This window comes from Falco cherrug, chromosome 5 (genome assembly GCF_023634085.1).
Source record: "Falco cherrug isolate bFalChe1 chromosome 5, bFalChe1.pri, whole genome shotgun sequence".
NCBI classification, from domain to species: domain Eukaryota; kingdom Metazoa; phylum Chordata; class Aves; order Falconiformes; family Falconidae; genus Falco; species Falco cherrug.
In genome coordinates, this window is record NC_073701.1 from 42,598,573 (window position 1) to 42,614,300 (window position 15,728).

The following is a 15,728-nucleotide window of genomic DNA, read 5'->3' on the forward strand; positions in this document are numbered from 1 at the left end:
GGAGCTGGGCTTTTCTATTCCTTTCATTGGAGTTCCCGCCTTCCTTCTACCAACCAATTTAAAGACAGCAAGATCTGCTGACAACACAACAATAGAGGCAAGCTGTTAAGAAAAATTCTTTTTTAAACTCTGGACATATTCATTAACTCTAAAGACAAGAATTACGAGTAAATGTGTTAAGACTTATCATATATTTAAGAAAATAGAGGAAACACCACGATCATCTATTTTTATCAAGTTATACAATGTTGCCTTTATTGTAAAATTAACCTGATCTACAGTTTATATCCTGCCCTGAACTGTAGTCCTGTGCACACAAACTGTAACTCTAATATCCTGCTTGTTTGTGGGTGGGTTTAGGGTGGTGGGGGTGAGGTGGGTTTTTTGTTTGTTTTTTGGGTTTGATTGGGATTTCTATAGCCTAACAACTACAAACTCCCTCAAAGTGTTTCTAGTACTTCAGTGTTTCCCCATAATTCCTCTATGTTTCCAGGAAGAGAATATTCCCATGATATATATCAACATGCAAGTGTTCTCAGCTTAAAGCAGAGACATGGGGTACATCCTATGTAAATATCTAAACTTAAATCTAAAGGTCCACTTGCAGCTTTCCTTAAAAATTGCAGAAATTATGGGATAAACATACTGAAAGAAGGAATTGAGTCAGTTCATTTGTAGCTCGGTATGATGGAGATGCAGATACAACTGGGAGCAAAATAATTAGAGAAAAAAAGCTCCCCAAGTCTGCACAATTTGGAATAAATACAAATGCCTAGGTGCCTACAAAATATAATTCTAAAGATACCAGTAATGCAGTACTTTGAGTTTATTAAAGAACTGATAAAAAATGTTAGGTATCCTCACAATATCTGCAATGAAACAACAGAACGCAAAACTTCGAAAAGAACATCTATTTTACTCTAATTTTACTGATGATTTTCATGGGAGTTACTTATTAAAAAATGTGGTTGTAAATTATGTGTAATGTGTTTACACCCTATAGAGCTTCACATTTGGTCACAAGTATTCATGTGAATTAGAAAGAACCCTAGCTGTCAGTAGTGAAACTATTTTGGTATGTGTTCAACAGCACGCTTGTTACGGGTAGGCTAATACAGAAACTCATGCAAATATTGACAGAATATAATATGATTTCTTGGATTATTTTTACATCTAGTTCTCAAAATTTATATAGGATTGCTCTTCTTAAAGACGACACATTTACGTTTCCTGGCCTATCATGAAATTTCTTTGGCTTCCATAGTTAATCTCACAGAAAATATAACCCATTGAGAAGATTAGTCCAAATCTCCTCAGAGCATACACTTTTTCAATGTCTGCAGTCTAAAATTCCAGTAAGACTAGTTAGGTATTTTCATAAGTGATGCAGTTGTTTCACATGTTTACTTAAGTGATACTTGTCAACTTGTACAGGAAAAAAATTCTTCCCAGTTTTTTAAGAATTGTACCATTTACTCTGAAATAAGTAACGGAGTGTGCATGTTAAGAAGAAGAATCTATCATAGTGAAAGCCAAAAAGCACATCATAGTTTAACAATTAGCACTTTAAACAGGTACAAATTCAACAGTAACTGACATAATGTTCTTGGATGCAAAGCAAGTGGGAACTCATTTTGATAGAAATAAATCAGTAGGCTAAAATAAAATTAACTTCACATACATCTCAGACCATTTGTAAATGTCAACAACATTGTTACAATGGGAAATGACCAAAAGTACTGTAGACAGCCTGACTATTACTGGCAAATATCTAGTAAATCCCTAAAACCTATGTGTGAGAAGAGATTTGTTTTTTAATCTGCTGAGGAGAAATAGAAAAAAGACAGGAAATTCACTCCAGTTGATTTTAAGAACATTTTAGGCCAGAAGTTTTGTAAAGGCCAAATGGAAACCCCAAACCAGGTATTTCTAGCTTGGTTAGGTAACAAAGCTGAGAGAGACAGGAGAAAGCAATAACAATTACTCCTAAAAGGATTTCTTTTGTTTTAAATAAGTATTTGACCCTTAAAAGAAAAAAAAAGCAGCAAGGAATTTCTTAATGCGTTAAGAAAGTTACAGAGGAGAAGGTATTGTCACTTCTATACATGGCAGACCACTATTTCAGAGGGCTCTTCATAACTGTAAGCTTACGAGTGTCATCGTATAAATAAACAACCCATTCCACAGAACACTGGATTCATTCTAATCCTGAGACACTGTTTTTAAAAATGAGACAAAATACAGTTAAAACAGGTTTTTCAAGATTAATATTTGAGGTGGGCCTCAAAAAGGTAATAGGAAATTAAAATGGCCACTGGAAAAACTACTACCAAAAAATGTAGAAAAAATTCAACAGAGATGAAGCTTAGATTGTGTGGCAGGCAACAGGATGGTGACAGACACACCTTCAGTACTTTGGATGCTAGAATCAGTATTTTGGATGCTAAAAGTGCTGAAGTTTTGTTGTCAGAGGTGAGGTTGCTGACTTAAACACACTAGTGGCCAGGAAAGGTGCACAAAGAAATGAAGGTTGTTTTCTGTCTGAATCAGGAGAGGAGAGAGAACGTTGGAGGATGAACAATCATTTTTAGATGTGGGCTTGGGACATGGTGTTAGAAAATAAACAAATCCAGAAATTTTGGTCACAGACATGGGGGGAAACAAAATCCTCCCACACCCCTGGCAGAAGAAAATCGATGGGGGATTATGAACACCAACTGGCTTGAGAATGGAGTCTAATTTTAAAAAAAAAAGCAAGATCTTCAGTGATTTTAGTAGCCTGAAAAAAAGAGCTTTCACTACCCAGCGTTATGCTATTAAAGGAACAAATATTGAAGAAATTTGTCTAAACAGTTTGGAACAGACTATGATTATGGTCAGAATTTTTAAAGGACATAGATTTAGAGACTGCATGGCAAATCTAGGGCGCATTCCTTGCCAAGGATTATAATACAGAAGGTCAAAGCTGCTTCAATGACAGTATTTAAACTTACAGTTTATAAATAAGGTTCGTATCTTCTTGAAAATAAAGCAATACTCATCACAACCATTTAAACTGGTGTCAAATACAGCACTGATAGTTTTTGATATTAGAATGGAAATGCAATCCACACACTACAGAACCACAGTAATTTGAAAAAGACAGCAGTTATGACTATTTGAGATATACTTTTTCCTCCTTTTTAAAATAACCACGAAAAAGCTCTGTTTATTCAGGAACATATTTTTTAATCCAAACGAAAGAGTGTGCCAAGCAGTGTTATACAAGCTTCCTAAATTCATTTGGCTGATTAATGTTCCTATTCCTGTATGCTTCAAAGTAGTAAAAGAAAAACAAATCTGAGGAAGAACTGACATTCAGATCTATATCAGCTTAAAGACATAATGCATAATATTGTCTGCTTGCCATTTAATGCAAAAGACAAATTTTGCTGAGTTCACTTAATAACAAGCAAATGGAGGCTGGTAATTAGAGGGCTGCAAATTAGGCCTTCTTTACAATAAACCATTAGCCTGTTTAAATTTCAACCTCCCTAAATTTCTAAGCACTTCTTTTCATTTAGCAAATTATTTTGCACATAAGCAGCATATTATTAATTTAAATGTATCGTGCCTGACTCCTCACTGCCTTACCTCAGTCCATCACTTCAGTTAGACCACAAAAGTCTGCACCTTGGTATCCTACTCCCATTTTATACACAGTTATGAAAAAAATTCCTCTCTGTGTATGGAGATTTCATCAACGTGAAACAGAGGAACAAACTTCCCTACACACTTTAAGCCCTCCACATTTACAGGCACTGTTTAAAAATAACACTTAAAAATGATGAACCTTGTATATCGCTATTACTCCACATTTTCAGTATGTGCTGTAGACATAGCTAAGTACATTCTCTTGTCCAGGAGCAACTCTTACAAAAAAAAAAAAGTTGCTGTATGATTTGCACAGAGTTAATTTTCTTTTCTAAACAGAAATAGTTTGTCAGGACTTGCACAACTTAGTTTTACAGTCTGACTTATATTGCCAGAATAACTTTTTTTCCAACAGTAATTAGAGGTCATGTGTTACTAAACAGACCAGAGAATCCATCCAGCAATGACATATCATATGGCAAACATAAATGGAAGACATATTGGTCTGCTGCTACCAAGCAAGAACAAGGTAGCAAGGAAGATTTTATATTTTTTTCTCATATTTCCAAATTCATATAAAATATATATACTTATCACATATCATCATAAAACTCCTTTCAAAAAAAATAATTGAACATTATTAAGTTCTTCCTCAAAAACCAAGGAATTAACTTTACCTTTCACTGAATTCCGAGTTTCAGAGTGAAGAACAAAAATGCACAAAGAAAAAGCTATAGATCCATTTCACAAGAAAGGTTTAAGATCATCCTGCACAGGACACAGATAAGCCTTTATTCCAAGGAGGTTCTATTGTGCTAGCCTCAGCCTTAATTCTTTCATGATAAAGCATGGTGTGAACTCACACACAGATTATGTCTCTACCGTAAAGGAAACACACACCATTGGCACATATTTCTGTGCACGTTATTCGAGGCTGAAACTGGACATTCCCGTGGCTCAGCTGTGACCATGTTACATACAGTTTTTCAAACCTCTCAACCAGAAAGCTTGCCCACCATGCTTAGGACCTTCAGTGCATGCAAATCTGTGCACAAACATAAGCTAGCATCCAGATAAAGAATACTGGATATGCACAGCTGGTTTTGCACGGTGTGTATTCCTCCGTATGTATGACACTGATTCAGTGGGGTGAGATATTTGGATTCCTTCTCAACTTCTATTAGTTGCAAGGGAAAAAAATAATAATTAAAATAGTGTAATTCATTTAGGAGGATAAAGACTGGAAGGCTATCAGTACAAGTGATCCTGCCTACATCAAGTAGACAGATTCCAGCCAAATCAAAGGCAGAATGTAGGTCCTATCACACAAGAAATAGACTGCATATACTTACCGTATTTCTAAAGCTGTATTTAGAGTGCTTCCAGAAACTCCTAAAGGTACATCTAAAGAAAAGATAGTAGAGCTAACTGGACTAAACTTATCCTTGGCCTTAACTGTCAGTGAACTGATGTCCCTGGAGCTGATGGCAGCAGAACAAATGAAAGGCAGGACATCAGCTGAAAAAGACACTGGATGCAGTTTTATTGTCACTGGAACAGTTAATATGATTGCATTGAAGCCAGGTTCAGCCATGTGGGATTGGCCCTGTACACAAATAGATAGGACTGGCAGAGTGATGTTTTCAGACTCTCGTTTGTACACCTCTGAATGGAACTTCAGAGGGTGGCACAATTCACAATCTGTGAATTTGAACTTGTGGCACGAAACACCAAGACCACCAGCACACACCATTCTCTGACTTCCCAGCTCTGCTGCCCCAAATCAGTGAGAAGCAAGTGGAAGTGAGGGAGTACTGACATACCCAGCCTGACTCCTAGAAACTCTTCACTGGAACATTAAGAAATATCATGTGAATGGTTCTTATACAGGTGTCAAGTCACAGATGGGAGAAGAGGTAGCTCTTGAGGCCGGGCTAAATATGATCTTGTGGGTTACTCCTGAACCTGATCTTCTCTATCCAGTAGGTTTTGCAGCAATGACGAAGGAAAAGAAAAATACTCAAGTATGGCAGTCCTTGCATGCTTACAAGTGCTCTTTATCAGCGGTGAAGATTTGGTGCTAGGAGGCATCTGAAAGGTGGTTCTGCAGCTGACCTGCTTGAAAGATCCTTCCAGGAGTATTGACAACTGTCAGCTAGTGGTCAACTATTGACCCTCCAAGGGGGGAGCCTGCACTTGGCCCCCCAAGCATGAACCACCTGGTCTCACTAGTGTCACTTCAAGTGGTGATGGAATAGCTGGAAGCTCAGGACTCACCCACTTTGCAAAAGAGTGTGCTCCAAAGCATGGCTGCAAAGCAGTGAGTACCACAAGGGCCTCGTTCAGGCAATACCTGCAGTGACATTTTACACCCTATGCTATTTTCGCCTTGCACCCAAACTTAGGTCTGCTCCATGCAGCAACGATAACGCAAAAATATGAATAACATAGAAATTACCTATTCAGACTCAAAATGGTTATTGCATCCACCTAACTTGTATAATTTAAACATTGTTTAAGCAGGAACAACAGACAATCATTCACGCAGTGGTTATTAGATAACAATAGGAAATTAGACGATAATTTATTTCCTACATTACTGTGAATAAAAGTGTCCATTAATCTGAACTCCTAAACTGGCTTTTATTTAGACATACAGCAGAAATAATGTCTTCATTAGCGATTCTACTTCCATTGACCTCCAATATTATGCATGCTACCAGCTTTAATCAAATAAAATATTTAACACTATTTTTTTCTCCACTTGTAACATATTTTCATTCTCCTACTATTAAACGTCTGATGTTATATACATTTTTTCATTAACTAAAACCATCCAGCAAATAAATCTGTATTTTACACGCTCCCCACAGTCACTTATTTCAGCATCGGTAATATTTACGAACATCAGTTTTGCAGTTTTACATATGACTCAGTATGCAATGCAAACATGGGCCAATCAACAAAAATAAAGAGGAGCACTACCCCCCTCCACTCACCTTGCGTTCATCCATCTCCTTTTTCTGCAAGTGCACGGGGGAAAATAAAACAAAGCAAAACAAAAAACAAGCGGATTCGCAGTGTGTTTAAAAGGCTGACTAACCTCAGGTTTGGCATACCAAAGACCAGGGCGAGAACAAACACTTTCGTTTTCATCTGTCAGCTCCCACACCACTCAAATGGAATTGCGTAGGGAGATTTTTCCTGCCTTGCCTCAAATAAATGGGTGTTGTGTTTACATACTGCATACTGAGCATTGCCCACTCGAAGCCAAGGGCTGCATCTTGCCAACTCTTAACTTTCGTACAATATGGCGATTACATGAGCCAGCATACCATTAAGTCACATAACAAAACTTGGAGAATGGCACTGTCAGCTTGCAGAACTGTACCTGAACGACTGACATGCAGTGCACAAAAGGAGAAACTAGATTTCAGTGCGACGACAGAACTGGGTCAGAAGCAGACTGGGTTAGAGGCCTCAGTTTAAACTACAAAGCCAAGTGCCGCATAGTTCACAGAGATAAAGACTTACAGGAGCGCAACACAAGCAGGCAAAGGGAAAAAAAGTAATAAAAAGATCACTAAACATGCCTTACAAACTGCTCCCCCACCCTAGAGTCTTCCAGGTCATCTGTGTTTATTCTCCATATGACACTTCATTCCAGGGTGTTCTTTCCAGCTGCAGTACTTGCAACCTGGCTTCCCCTAAGCTGAGTCAGAACCAGGGGGAAAGAGAAAGGCACCTTAGTCCATTGCTTGATGTGAATAGCACAACATCTTTTTGGCTCCAGCAAGTTCTCTTTTTCTGTCTGATGAGTAGCAGATGTATACTCATCATGAGCTCCAAATGTCTTCAAGTGCCTAGTGTTTTGTTTTTGGGTTTTTGGGTTTTGTTGGTTTTTTGTTTTGGGGGTTTTTCTGGTTTTTTTGGTTTGGGTTTTTTTTTTTTTGTTTTTTTTTTTTGGAGAATGAGCAAGAAAGATTGGAGATCAGAGCTCACAGTTTCCCCTAAAATAATGACTCTGCAAGCTCGCACCAAGGTATCAGATATGCTTTGCATTTCTGAATTAGCCTTCTGATATGAGACTGGAATGGGCAATTCTGTACTAATGCTTTTTCCAGGTACTGTTCCATAATAATCTCTACAAAGGCTCCACTTCAGTGACACAAACATACTATGATAGGACAACTTGAGAAGGTCATTTAACTACCAGTAATAGTGTGCACGCTCAGAGGTGAAAAGCTGAGCTGAGATCCAAGACTCTCCTGATACTGAGGTTTCTAAGAGGTTGTGCATCTCACCCACTGCTGAAGATCAAGTGCCTGAACCAACTATCTGTGATACCTTAACAGCAGCCTTGTCAGCTAACCCCATGGGTGACCCCTCCTTGCAGCATATTTCTTAGTAACTTAATCCTGTTTAGATTGTCTTCAAACAAAGAACAAGCAAATCAGAAATCTGCTACATTTTTGCAAGATTGTATCACACTAGCACTGCTCATCCTGTTATTTAAAATGTAAAAGTCTGTCCAGATATCAGTGATATTTTGTTGCAATATCATCATGCAAAATCACAGAAACTCTCTTCTGATAACAGTTTTAATTACTAAGTATATAAGCCTGCAAATCTTCTCACACAAGTAATCCTTCGATGAGATTAATTTATGGAAATAGTCCCATTGAAAAAGGATTTGTATGACTGGACCTAAATGCTTAATCACATTTTAAAAAGCATTATTACTTAGAATAAAAAAATACCCAGGAGCTGTTGGTAAATTTAAAACAGGGGGTTAGATACTTATCAAACTCTGTAGTTTCAGAAACAATCCTTTTAGGATTAACACTGTTGGGCAACATGCTTCTACAGTTCTTGTAGTTTCTCAGGTTACGACTGTTTTAAATAAACTGACCAACCTGCTCACTTTGAGTCTAGCGTTTAGCATGACTCTTCTCTTTCAGCACTGCCGCTGCACTGACGTATGACTCAGCTACTCCTTCAGCTGCACTAGTTATGTATTATCCCTGTGTAACATTACCTCAAACATCAAAATCCCCAATTTATTTTAAGCACTATCCAGGTATTACCAAGTGTTTTCAAGGCTCAGTGATATAGTCGTTCTCACTTTCTGTACTATGTCTATAGTAGAATATTTTATTGTAAGAAACATTAACTTCTTTCCTGGATTCCCATTCCTGTCCTTTTCACTATGTCAGTTACCAGTCTAGACAATGGCAAAAGTAGCCACAGGAGAGCATATAGATTAAAATTTACTTTAGTGCACGGAGCGCTCCAATATGCTTAAGTCCTCCTTCTTGCATTCGCTTTACTTGCTCTCTCTTTGCACAAGGGTCTTCATGGTTTCAGTGGAAAAATCTTTCTTGAAGTATCTGCTTCTCTCTGATCCCCTCAAAATGATTAATGGTTTGGGATCACATTTGTTTGCTAATCCTTAAAATATATGAAACAATGCTTTGGAGAGCTAGGAGTCTGTCACTGCCTCCAAAAAGCAGGAAGCACAAATGCCTGAAGGCTGACAGATGCTTCACCACCATGACAAGAAGTTGTTCCACAGGCTACAGCTCATGAGCCCCTGAGTCAAGCCATATGGTCCTGAATGCCAAGACTGCCTGTCTTTCCCAGTTTATTGGGAGAGAGGGATTGTTCTGCTTTGCTCTGAATTTGTGAAAGTACTCTGCTGGTTTTAGAAGTTTACAGTTCATATGAAGCAAAACACTTGACCGCTTGCACCCATAAATCCTCATTTGTTTGCTGAACATTTTTTGCTTCTCTGAAGAAACAGCCTTATATGTATGCTTCCATGAGCTAGAATAACATCTTGTGACTTTATTGCTATCCACTCCAGTATAAAATTAAAGCATATAACTAAAGCACACATAAATATGGCTCTTACACTTTAAGAGACCCTTCCCAACTCATAACCTATTCAGCATATTTGACCAAGTTTTGTCTATAAGGTCTGAAACAACAGCTTTGAGGTGCAAGGCATCTTCAGTCATCTAAAGGGAGTCACAGCAATGGACAGATGCTGTTAGAATTCAGAACTGATAGTTAATACCTCACTGTACTTCAGCATCACAAAAATTAAGTCTCCAAGTTTTAACTTCTTAAGCATGGGTACATTCTCCAGTGCTTTGGCCAGCCGAGAGTCAAATATTTCAGAGTATTTCTAATTCCTGTCATCTCCTGAAAAACTATGTAACTGCCCAGAAGACTTCAGTAAGGTCTTTCCCTTTTAAAAAATATATTTTACGCTGCTCCAATGAGTGTAGGCTGAAGTGTCCTCAGGCTACTGGTGTGTGGGTGACCCGGCAACCACCAAGGAACAGACGAAAGCAAAAAGTATCTTGCTTCTAACGAAGGGGCGGAGGGGCAGGCAAAGCCCCCGCGCGGGGCCAGCGCTGCGCGCCTCCCGGCGCTGCTGTCGCAAAGCCCGGCCTCGGCGCTGCGCAGCCCGGCCCCCTCGGCGCCCAGCCAGGACGGAGGGCACCGGCACCTGGCAAAGGCAAGCCTTAAACTTCCTCTCTTTAAAGTTTCCCTGAGCTGCTTCTCGTTACAAGACGATTTTCCTACGTGTCTGTCCCCATCCCTCCTTTCAAAAAAATGCACTGCACAACGACCGCAATCTTTACAGAACTTGGAGCAATAACGGCAGGGACCCCCGCAACGGTACCGAGCGGCTTTGCAGGGCGGGGTGAGGGAGGGCGAGGGGCGGAATGCCGGGGATGACCCGCAACACCCGCCCGGCGCCGCACGCCGGAGCGGCTTGAATGGAGCCACTGAGCGCGGCAGCCGCGGCACTGCTGCCCCCGATCGTTTCACGTTTTCGCACTCAGCTCGTCGGTGTAACGCAGGCAACTGATTTACTATGGCGATTTTCCCAAGTGCCTCCCGAGATCTCCCACGGCTCAGCCGCCCATCCGTCCTCTCGCTGCAACTTTTCCACGGGCTGCGGTCGCCGAGGGCGAGACCGGGCGGTGATTTTTTTGCCCCCACCCCCCATCTCCCGCTTCTCCGAACGGCTCATCAAGGGCAGCGGTTCCCATCCCCGGCGCCCCTCACCTCTGGGGCATCCCCACGGGCGCGCGCTCCCCGCCCGGCGGCGGCCCCGACCCGCGCACTCCGCTCCAGCAGCCCCCCGCCCGCAGCGGACCCTCCGCCGGGGAGCCGCGATCCAGCCCTGACCGGCAGGTAGGTCGGGACGCCCGCCGCCCCCGCCGCCCGGCCTCACTCACTTGTGCCTTCTTCATAAGGAACGGCAGCGCTGCAGTCCAGCCCAGCCGGCGGTGTGCAAACCCCCTTCAGCGGAACTGTAGCTCCAGCATAATGCAGCAACGGATAGTCCACGCATTGGGGTTGCCCTCCTCTTCCACCGCCGCCCTGCGCGCCCCGCTGCGCCTCTCTCCCCACGGCGTGAACGCCCGCACGGACTAGAGCCGCAGCCGCCGTCCGGCCAGGTCTTTTATATCTCCGATCTGCCTCCAGCAGCGGCGGCGGCAGCCCAGGCAAGACACGCCTTTCCCCTCCCTCCCGCCCTCCTGGAGGACCGGGAGCCCTGGCAGACCCGCAGGGAGGGGGAAACCCGAGTTAACTTCGGGGAAGTTGGAGGCAGGAACAAGCCGAGCCTGCCCCTCGCCAGCGCAGGAGGGAGCCGCTCCTGCCGCGGGGCCGGCGGCGTCCCGGGCGCTGCCTGCCTCGGGGGGAGCGGCGGGCCGGGATGCGGGGGGAATGCGGGGCGCCAGGGGCCGGCCCCGGGGGGCTGGGGCAGAGGGCTCCTCCCTCCCGGTGCCCGGGGGCTCGGCCGCGACCGAGAGAGGCGAGCCCGGCCCGCCGGGGCGCGGCGGGGCGGGGGTCTCCGGCCTCCTCCGCGGTGAGCTCTGGCCGGTCGGCACACGCCTCCCGCCGCCACGGCAGCCAAGGTCGGTCGGGCAGCCGGCGCTGAGCCAGGCCCTTGGGTTGGGTCCCCCCACCCACGCCGGTGAGAAGTGGGGGGCCGGGGCGCCGCCTGGGCCCGCGGCGGGGAAGGCAGCGGGCTCGGCGCTCTGGCAACGCGCCCAGCCGGTGCCCGGTATTTTCAGCGCAGCACCTAGCAGCGGCGGCGGCGGGCACACCCGGCAGGCAGCTCCGGCGTTGCCGTTTCCATTACAGCGCTGCCTTTCCATAATCGGCGATTGTATTTCAGCCAGAGCTTGAAAACTGCCTTTACCTGCTGAAGCCACAGAAAAGTTGTTGAGCAGTGCCTCCTAATGCTTCTGCAAAGGTGATCCTGCAGGTTTTTTACTTTTAACACGCTACTACCTTTTGCATCCTGTGTAAACACCGTGTTTAGTCTTGGGCACAGAAAAACGATGCTTGATTTTTACTGCTTGGAGTCCTCCTGGCAAATCCACCCCAGCCGTAGTGACAGCATTTGAGTCCTCTTCAATGAAGACAGCTGTCAGGTTATTACAGACTGAATCTTGGAGTGTGCATTAAATGGAAAGAAAAGCTGTTTATGGAACTAGCATTTCCCAAGACAGCAATCTTTGATGAAAATTAAAAAGCACGTTACCATGGAATGAAGAAAGAATAGTCTGTCCATGTCAACGGTCATTTCCTAAGGGATATTAGATATGCTGGGAGTACACAGTAAGATACTTCATTAGAAAAGTTTGTGTGGTTTTAACCTAGAATTAATGGTAAATTTTTGAAAGGCTAGATTTTTACCAAAGTAAAGGTGAGCTGTTCAGGTACAGAAAGATTTTGAACAGATCCCCAACTCCACTTTACATTTGGGTTTCAGTGTGGGCCAGATAAACATATAATCTTTTTGTGCCTCTGCATCCAGTCCAGAAAAATGGGTTGATAGTTTTCTTTTGCAGCATGACACAGCTGATGAATTCCTTGCAGTATTTTTGCATTTCTTGATTATTACCATGCTGAATTACCTTGGAGTTCTTGTGTTACTCTCTGAGCTTTGTCAGACTGTTTTACAAGCATATAGTCATAGTCTTTTCCTCTAACAGGTTATGATTCGAGCAATAGACAAGCAGTGAAAGGGAGGAAGTCTGTAACAACAAAAAAATCCAAGGACCACACTTACTGAAAAGATAGTTTGTGTATCACCTAGCGGTGATTAACCAAAGCTGCTTCTACAGTCTACCCATTTAGCAAACAGGGCCAGGAAATTAAAATGTTATGGCATATTTCCTCCTTAGAACAGATGATAGGTTTAGTCTCCTGGGGAGAGGCCCAGGAAAGTGTGAAAGAGCAGTCTGTCATAGCAGTTACTTACCTTATGGAAAACACTTCTGGTCTTCCTTTGCCTTAAGCTCTGTCACAGTCCACCATTAGATGTGACAGGAAAGATTTAGTGGATGCCCTGTGTCCAGTTACCTTACTGATAGTTGTGCAGAAAGGATAAGACTCTTGGGCCTAATTAAGTTTCTTTACCACGCTGGCACTGTGCACCTTTTCTGTCTATCCCTGATCTGAGTTCTTGAACCTGCCCTTGTGTTTAAGCTAGCCCAGCTGTAGGGGAGTAATGCCCTTTTCATCTCTTCCTTTACACTGGCATTTTGCACGTGTAGTGCTGCTGACATTGACCTCACTATGGTTTAGGAAGTCTTTTCTATGAAATTCCGAGTTTAATATTTAAAACTCTTTAATAACCTGTGTCCATAACCTGTAAGAAAGCACGTTTTTATTAGTCTTGCCCATTGTGTCCATAACCTGTAAGAAAGCACGTTTTTATTAGTCTTGCCCATTTCTAGCATAGTACCACCTTCTGATTTACCAGATGAGAACTGGTTAGCCATGGACCGTTAGCGCATTGAGTGATAGGTTTCCAAAGCACAACTTCAAACCACATTCAGTCTTTTATGGCCTACCTCATTTGCATTTGTAAATGCTTGAGGGTGAACATAGGCTCCTGTCATAGTTCTGTGAAAATCTGTTTCTTCACAGGGAAGCTATGGAAAATAGTATTGGTCATCCCAGCTGTTCACAGGATTTGGTTCGACCCACTCAGCAGGATTGTCCTTCACACGGAGTACTGTTTTGCATATATGGAAATAGCAACCATTGAAGCATAAATGATATTTTTCCAGTCTAGTGTGAACAGAAGAGTCTCACCATCTTCTGCAGGTGAAAAATGGCTGTTAATTACTGTTTATTCTGGAATTTTATGGAATATCTGCTGTGCTTTCTATAGCTCCAGCTGTGAGGAGAATGACCCCACTCAGCAATGTCGACATCTTGGCTGCTGGCTGGAACAGCTGGGGTTCAGGAATATGCAGAATGAGATCCAGCCTCAGCCACTGAGGTTCCTGGGTTAAAAAGTGCTCTGCACCAGCTTGGAAAATTTTAAAATTTCTCCTATGAAAGCCTCTAAGCTGTGAAGGCAAGCACTGGTGTGTACATATTAGAAAGATAACACACTCATTCCACCTCATCTCTTACAGACTCTGAGCATGTGGAGGTCTTTGATGGCACAGAGACCCAGTCTGTGGCATTCACTTAGTTAACTCCTCTCCCCCTGATCTTCCTAAGGACACAGAGTAATAGGTGCAAGGTTTCTTAACCTACTCCAGGCACACAGAAATAAAAGAGTTAAAATTATGATATATAGAGCCAAGAAACTCAAAAGGTGCCCTCAAGCTTCTTTAGGTTTTATTTACAAAAGTACTTGATCATAGAGGAATCAATTCTCTGAAAAAAAACCCCCACAACCTTGCATGCTTGCAAGTTCTACAGAAAATTGTACTAATTACTTTGATATTGAGAAAGTACATTGAGATAACTATCTCCTTAAGAGGCCTTCCCTATCTTCGATACCACAAAGTGTACTAGGTGTTATTCTGTGATTGAGAATTCATATATTCTAATCTTGGAGCACAACCACAACTGAGTATTAATTCTTTAATATTGGATCAAAGTACATATTTTGAATTTCTAATTGAGCCTTCTTATGCTTAACTGTTACCAAAGTGACTGTCGGTTTCTTTTAAGCGCCAGGCATCCTTTGTGCTTTATACAAATGACAAGGAGAATATTTGTGGTTATTCAGTATTACTAATCAGCAAGTAAGTGAATGACTCAATCAAGACTTAGGCCCACAAGGACACCTACACTACTGTGGAGCCACTTTTATTTCATAAGAACACAGGATTCAGGTGCAGTTTTTTCATTCACAGAGTCTGGCTCTAAGGATTAATTGCAAAAAGTAGTTTCTGTGTAACCGATTCTCCGTAATATGTTAGCACAGACTGAGATTTTAGGGATAAAGTTGTTATGTGAGAAAATCACTAACTGGCCAGTTCATTTGGCAGACTGATTGGCAGATCAGCTGGGGGTAACGCAATGTTCTGGATGAACAGAGATATCTCCAAATTAAAGAAAAATCAATCAAATTGAAGTTCAATTATTTATTGAAATGGCAACAGAAGTAGCTCAGTAACTCATTATGATGCTCCCTTTAAAATCTGTGCATTCCAAAAGCCATCGAGATACAGGAAAAAGAAACAAGCAGTGCAGCATAGAGTAAGGTGGCTTCAGACTACTGAAAATCTGTTCAAGAAGTGCCAGTAAAGGAGACTAGAGTTATAATGTTGTGTGTGGAATCCATTTGCCCAGAAGGAGCTATGGAGACAAGCAAGTAGACAAAGCTAGAGTGTGGCCTTTGTTTTCACGGAAGCAAAGTGAGCTTTGTTCATCTGACTGCCATCCTGGTCCGAAATATGGATGGAGAGAAGGAATGACAGATTTTTTACTGAAAGCCTAAAATATCTTCTATTAGTGTCTTTGCTGGTTTACTTTGCAGTAAAATGACAATTTTATTTCCATTGGGATTTTACAGCAGGATAATTAACATGCAAAAGATACTCTGTTTTACTAAGAGAAGTTTTTGGCAAGGAAGACAAGCCCAAAATAGGAAGTTGAACTGATGCTGTTGAACCTTGATTAGAGCCTGTAAAAAATAGTTACAGCTGCTAAAAAGTAAATGTCCATTTCTTGACTTACATGAAAGCTTCTTTCTACTATTCTTTCAATTAATACAGTTTTAAAGATATCTAAAATGAGCATCTGAAGATCTC

At 42.2% G+C, this 15,728-nt stretch overlaps 1 protein-coding gene across 2 annotated transcripts in view; it reads right to left on the minus strand.

Moving 5' to 3' along the window:
- Positions 1-11,276, minus strand: part of KITLG (KIT ligand) — a 55,110-nt gene extending 43,834 nt beyond the window's left edge. The window contains exon 1 of one of the 2 annotated variants that reach the window (XM_055712337.1): positions 10,890-11,276. In XM_055712337.1, coding sequence (XP_055568312.1) covers positions 10,890-10,904 — 15 coding nt within the window. In that variant the 5' untranslated portion in view covers positions 10,905-11,276. The remainder of the gene's footprint in view (positions 1-10,889) is intronic. The other variant, XM_055712336.1, reaches the window with a different exon arrangement.
- Positions 11,277-15,728: the final 4,452 nt, after the last annotated feature.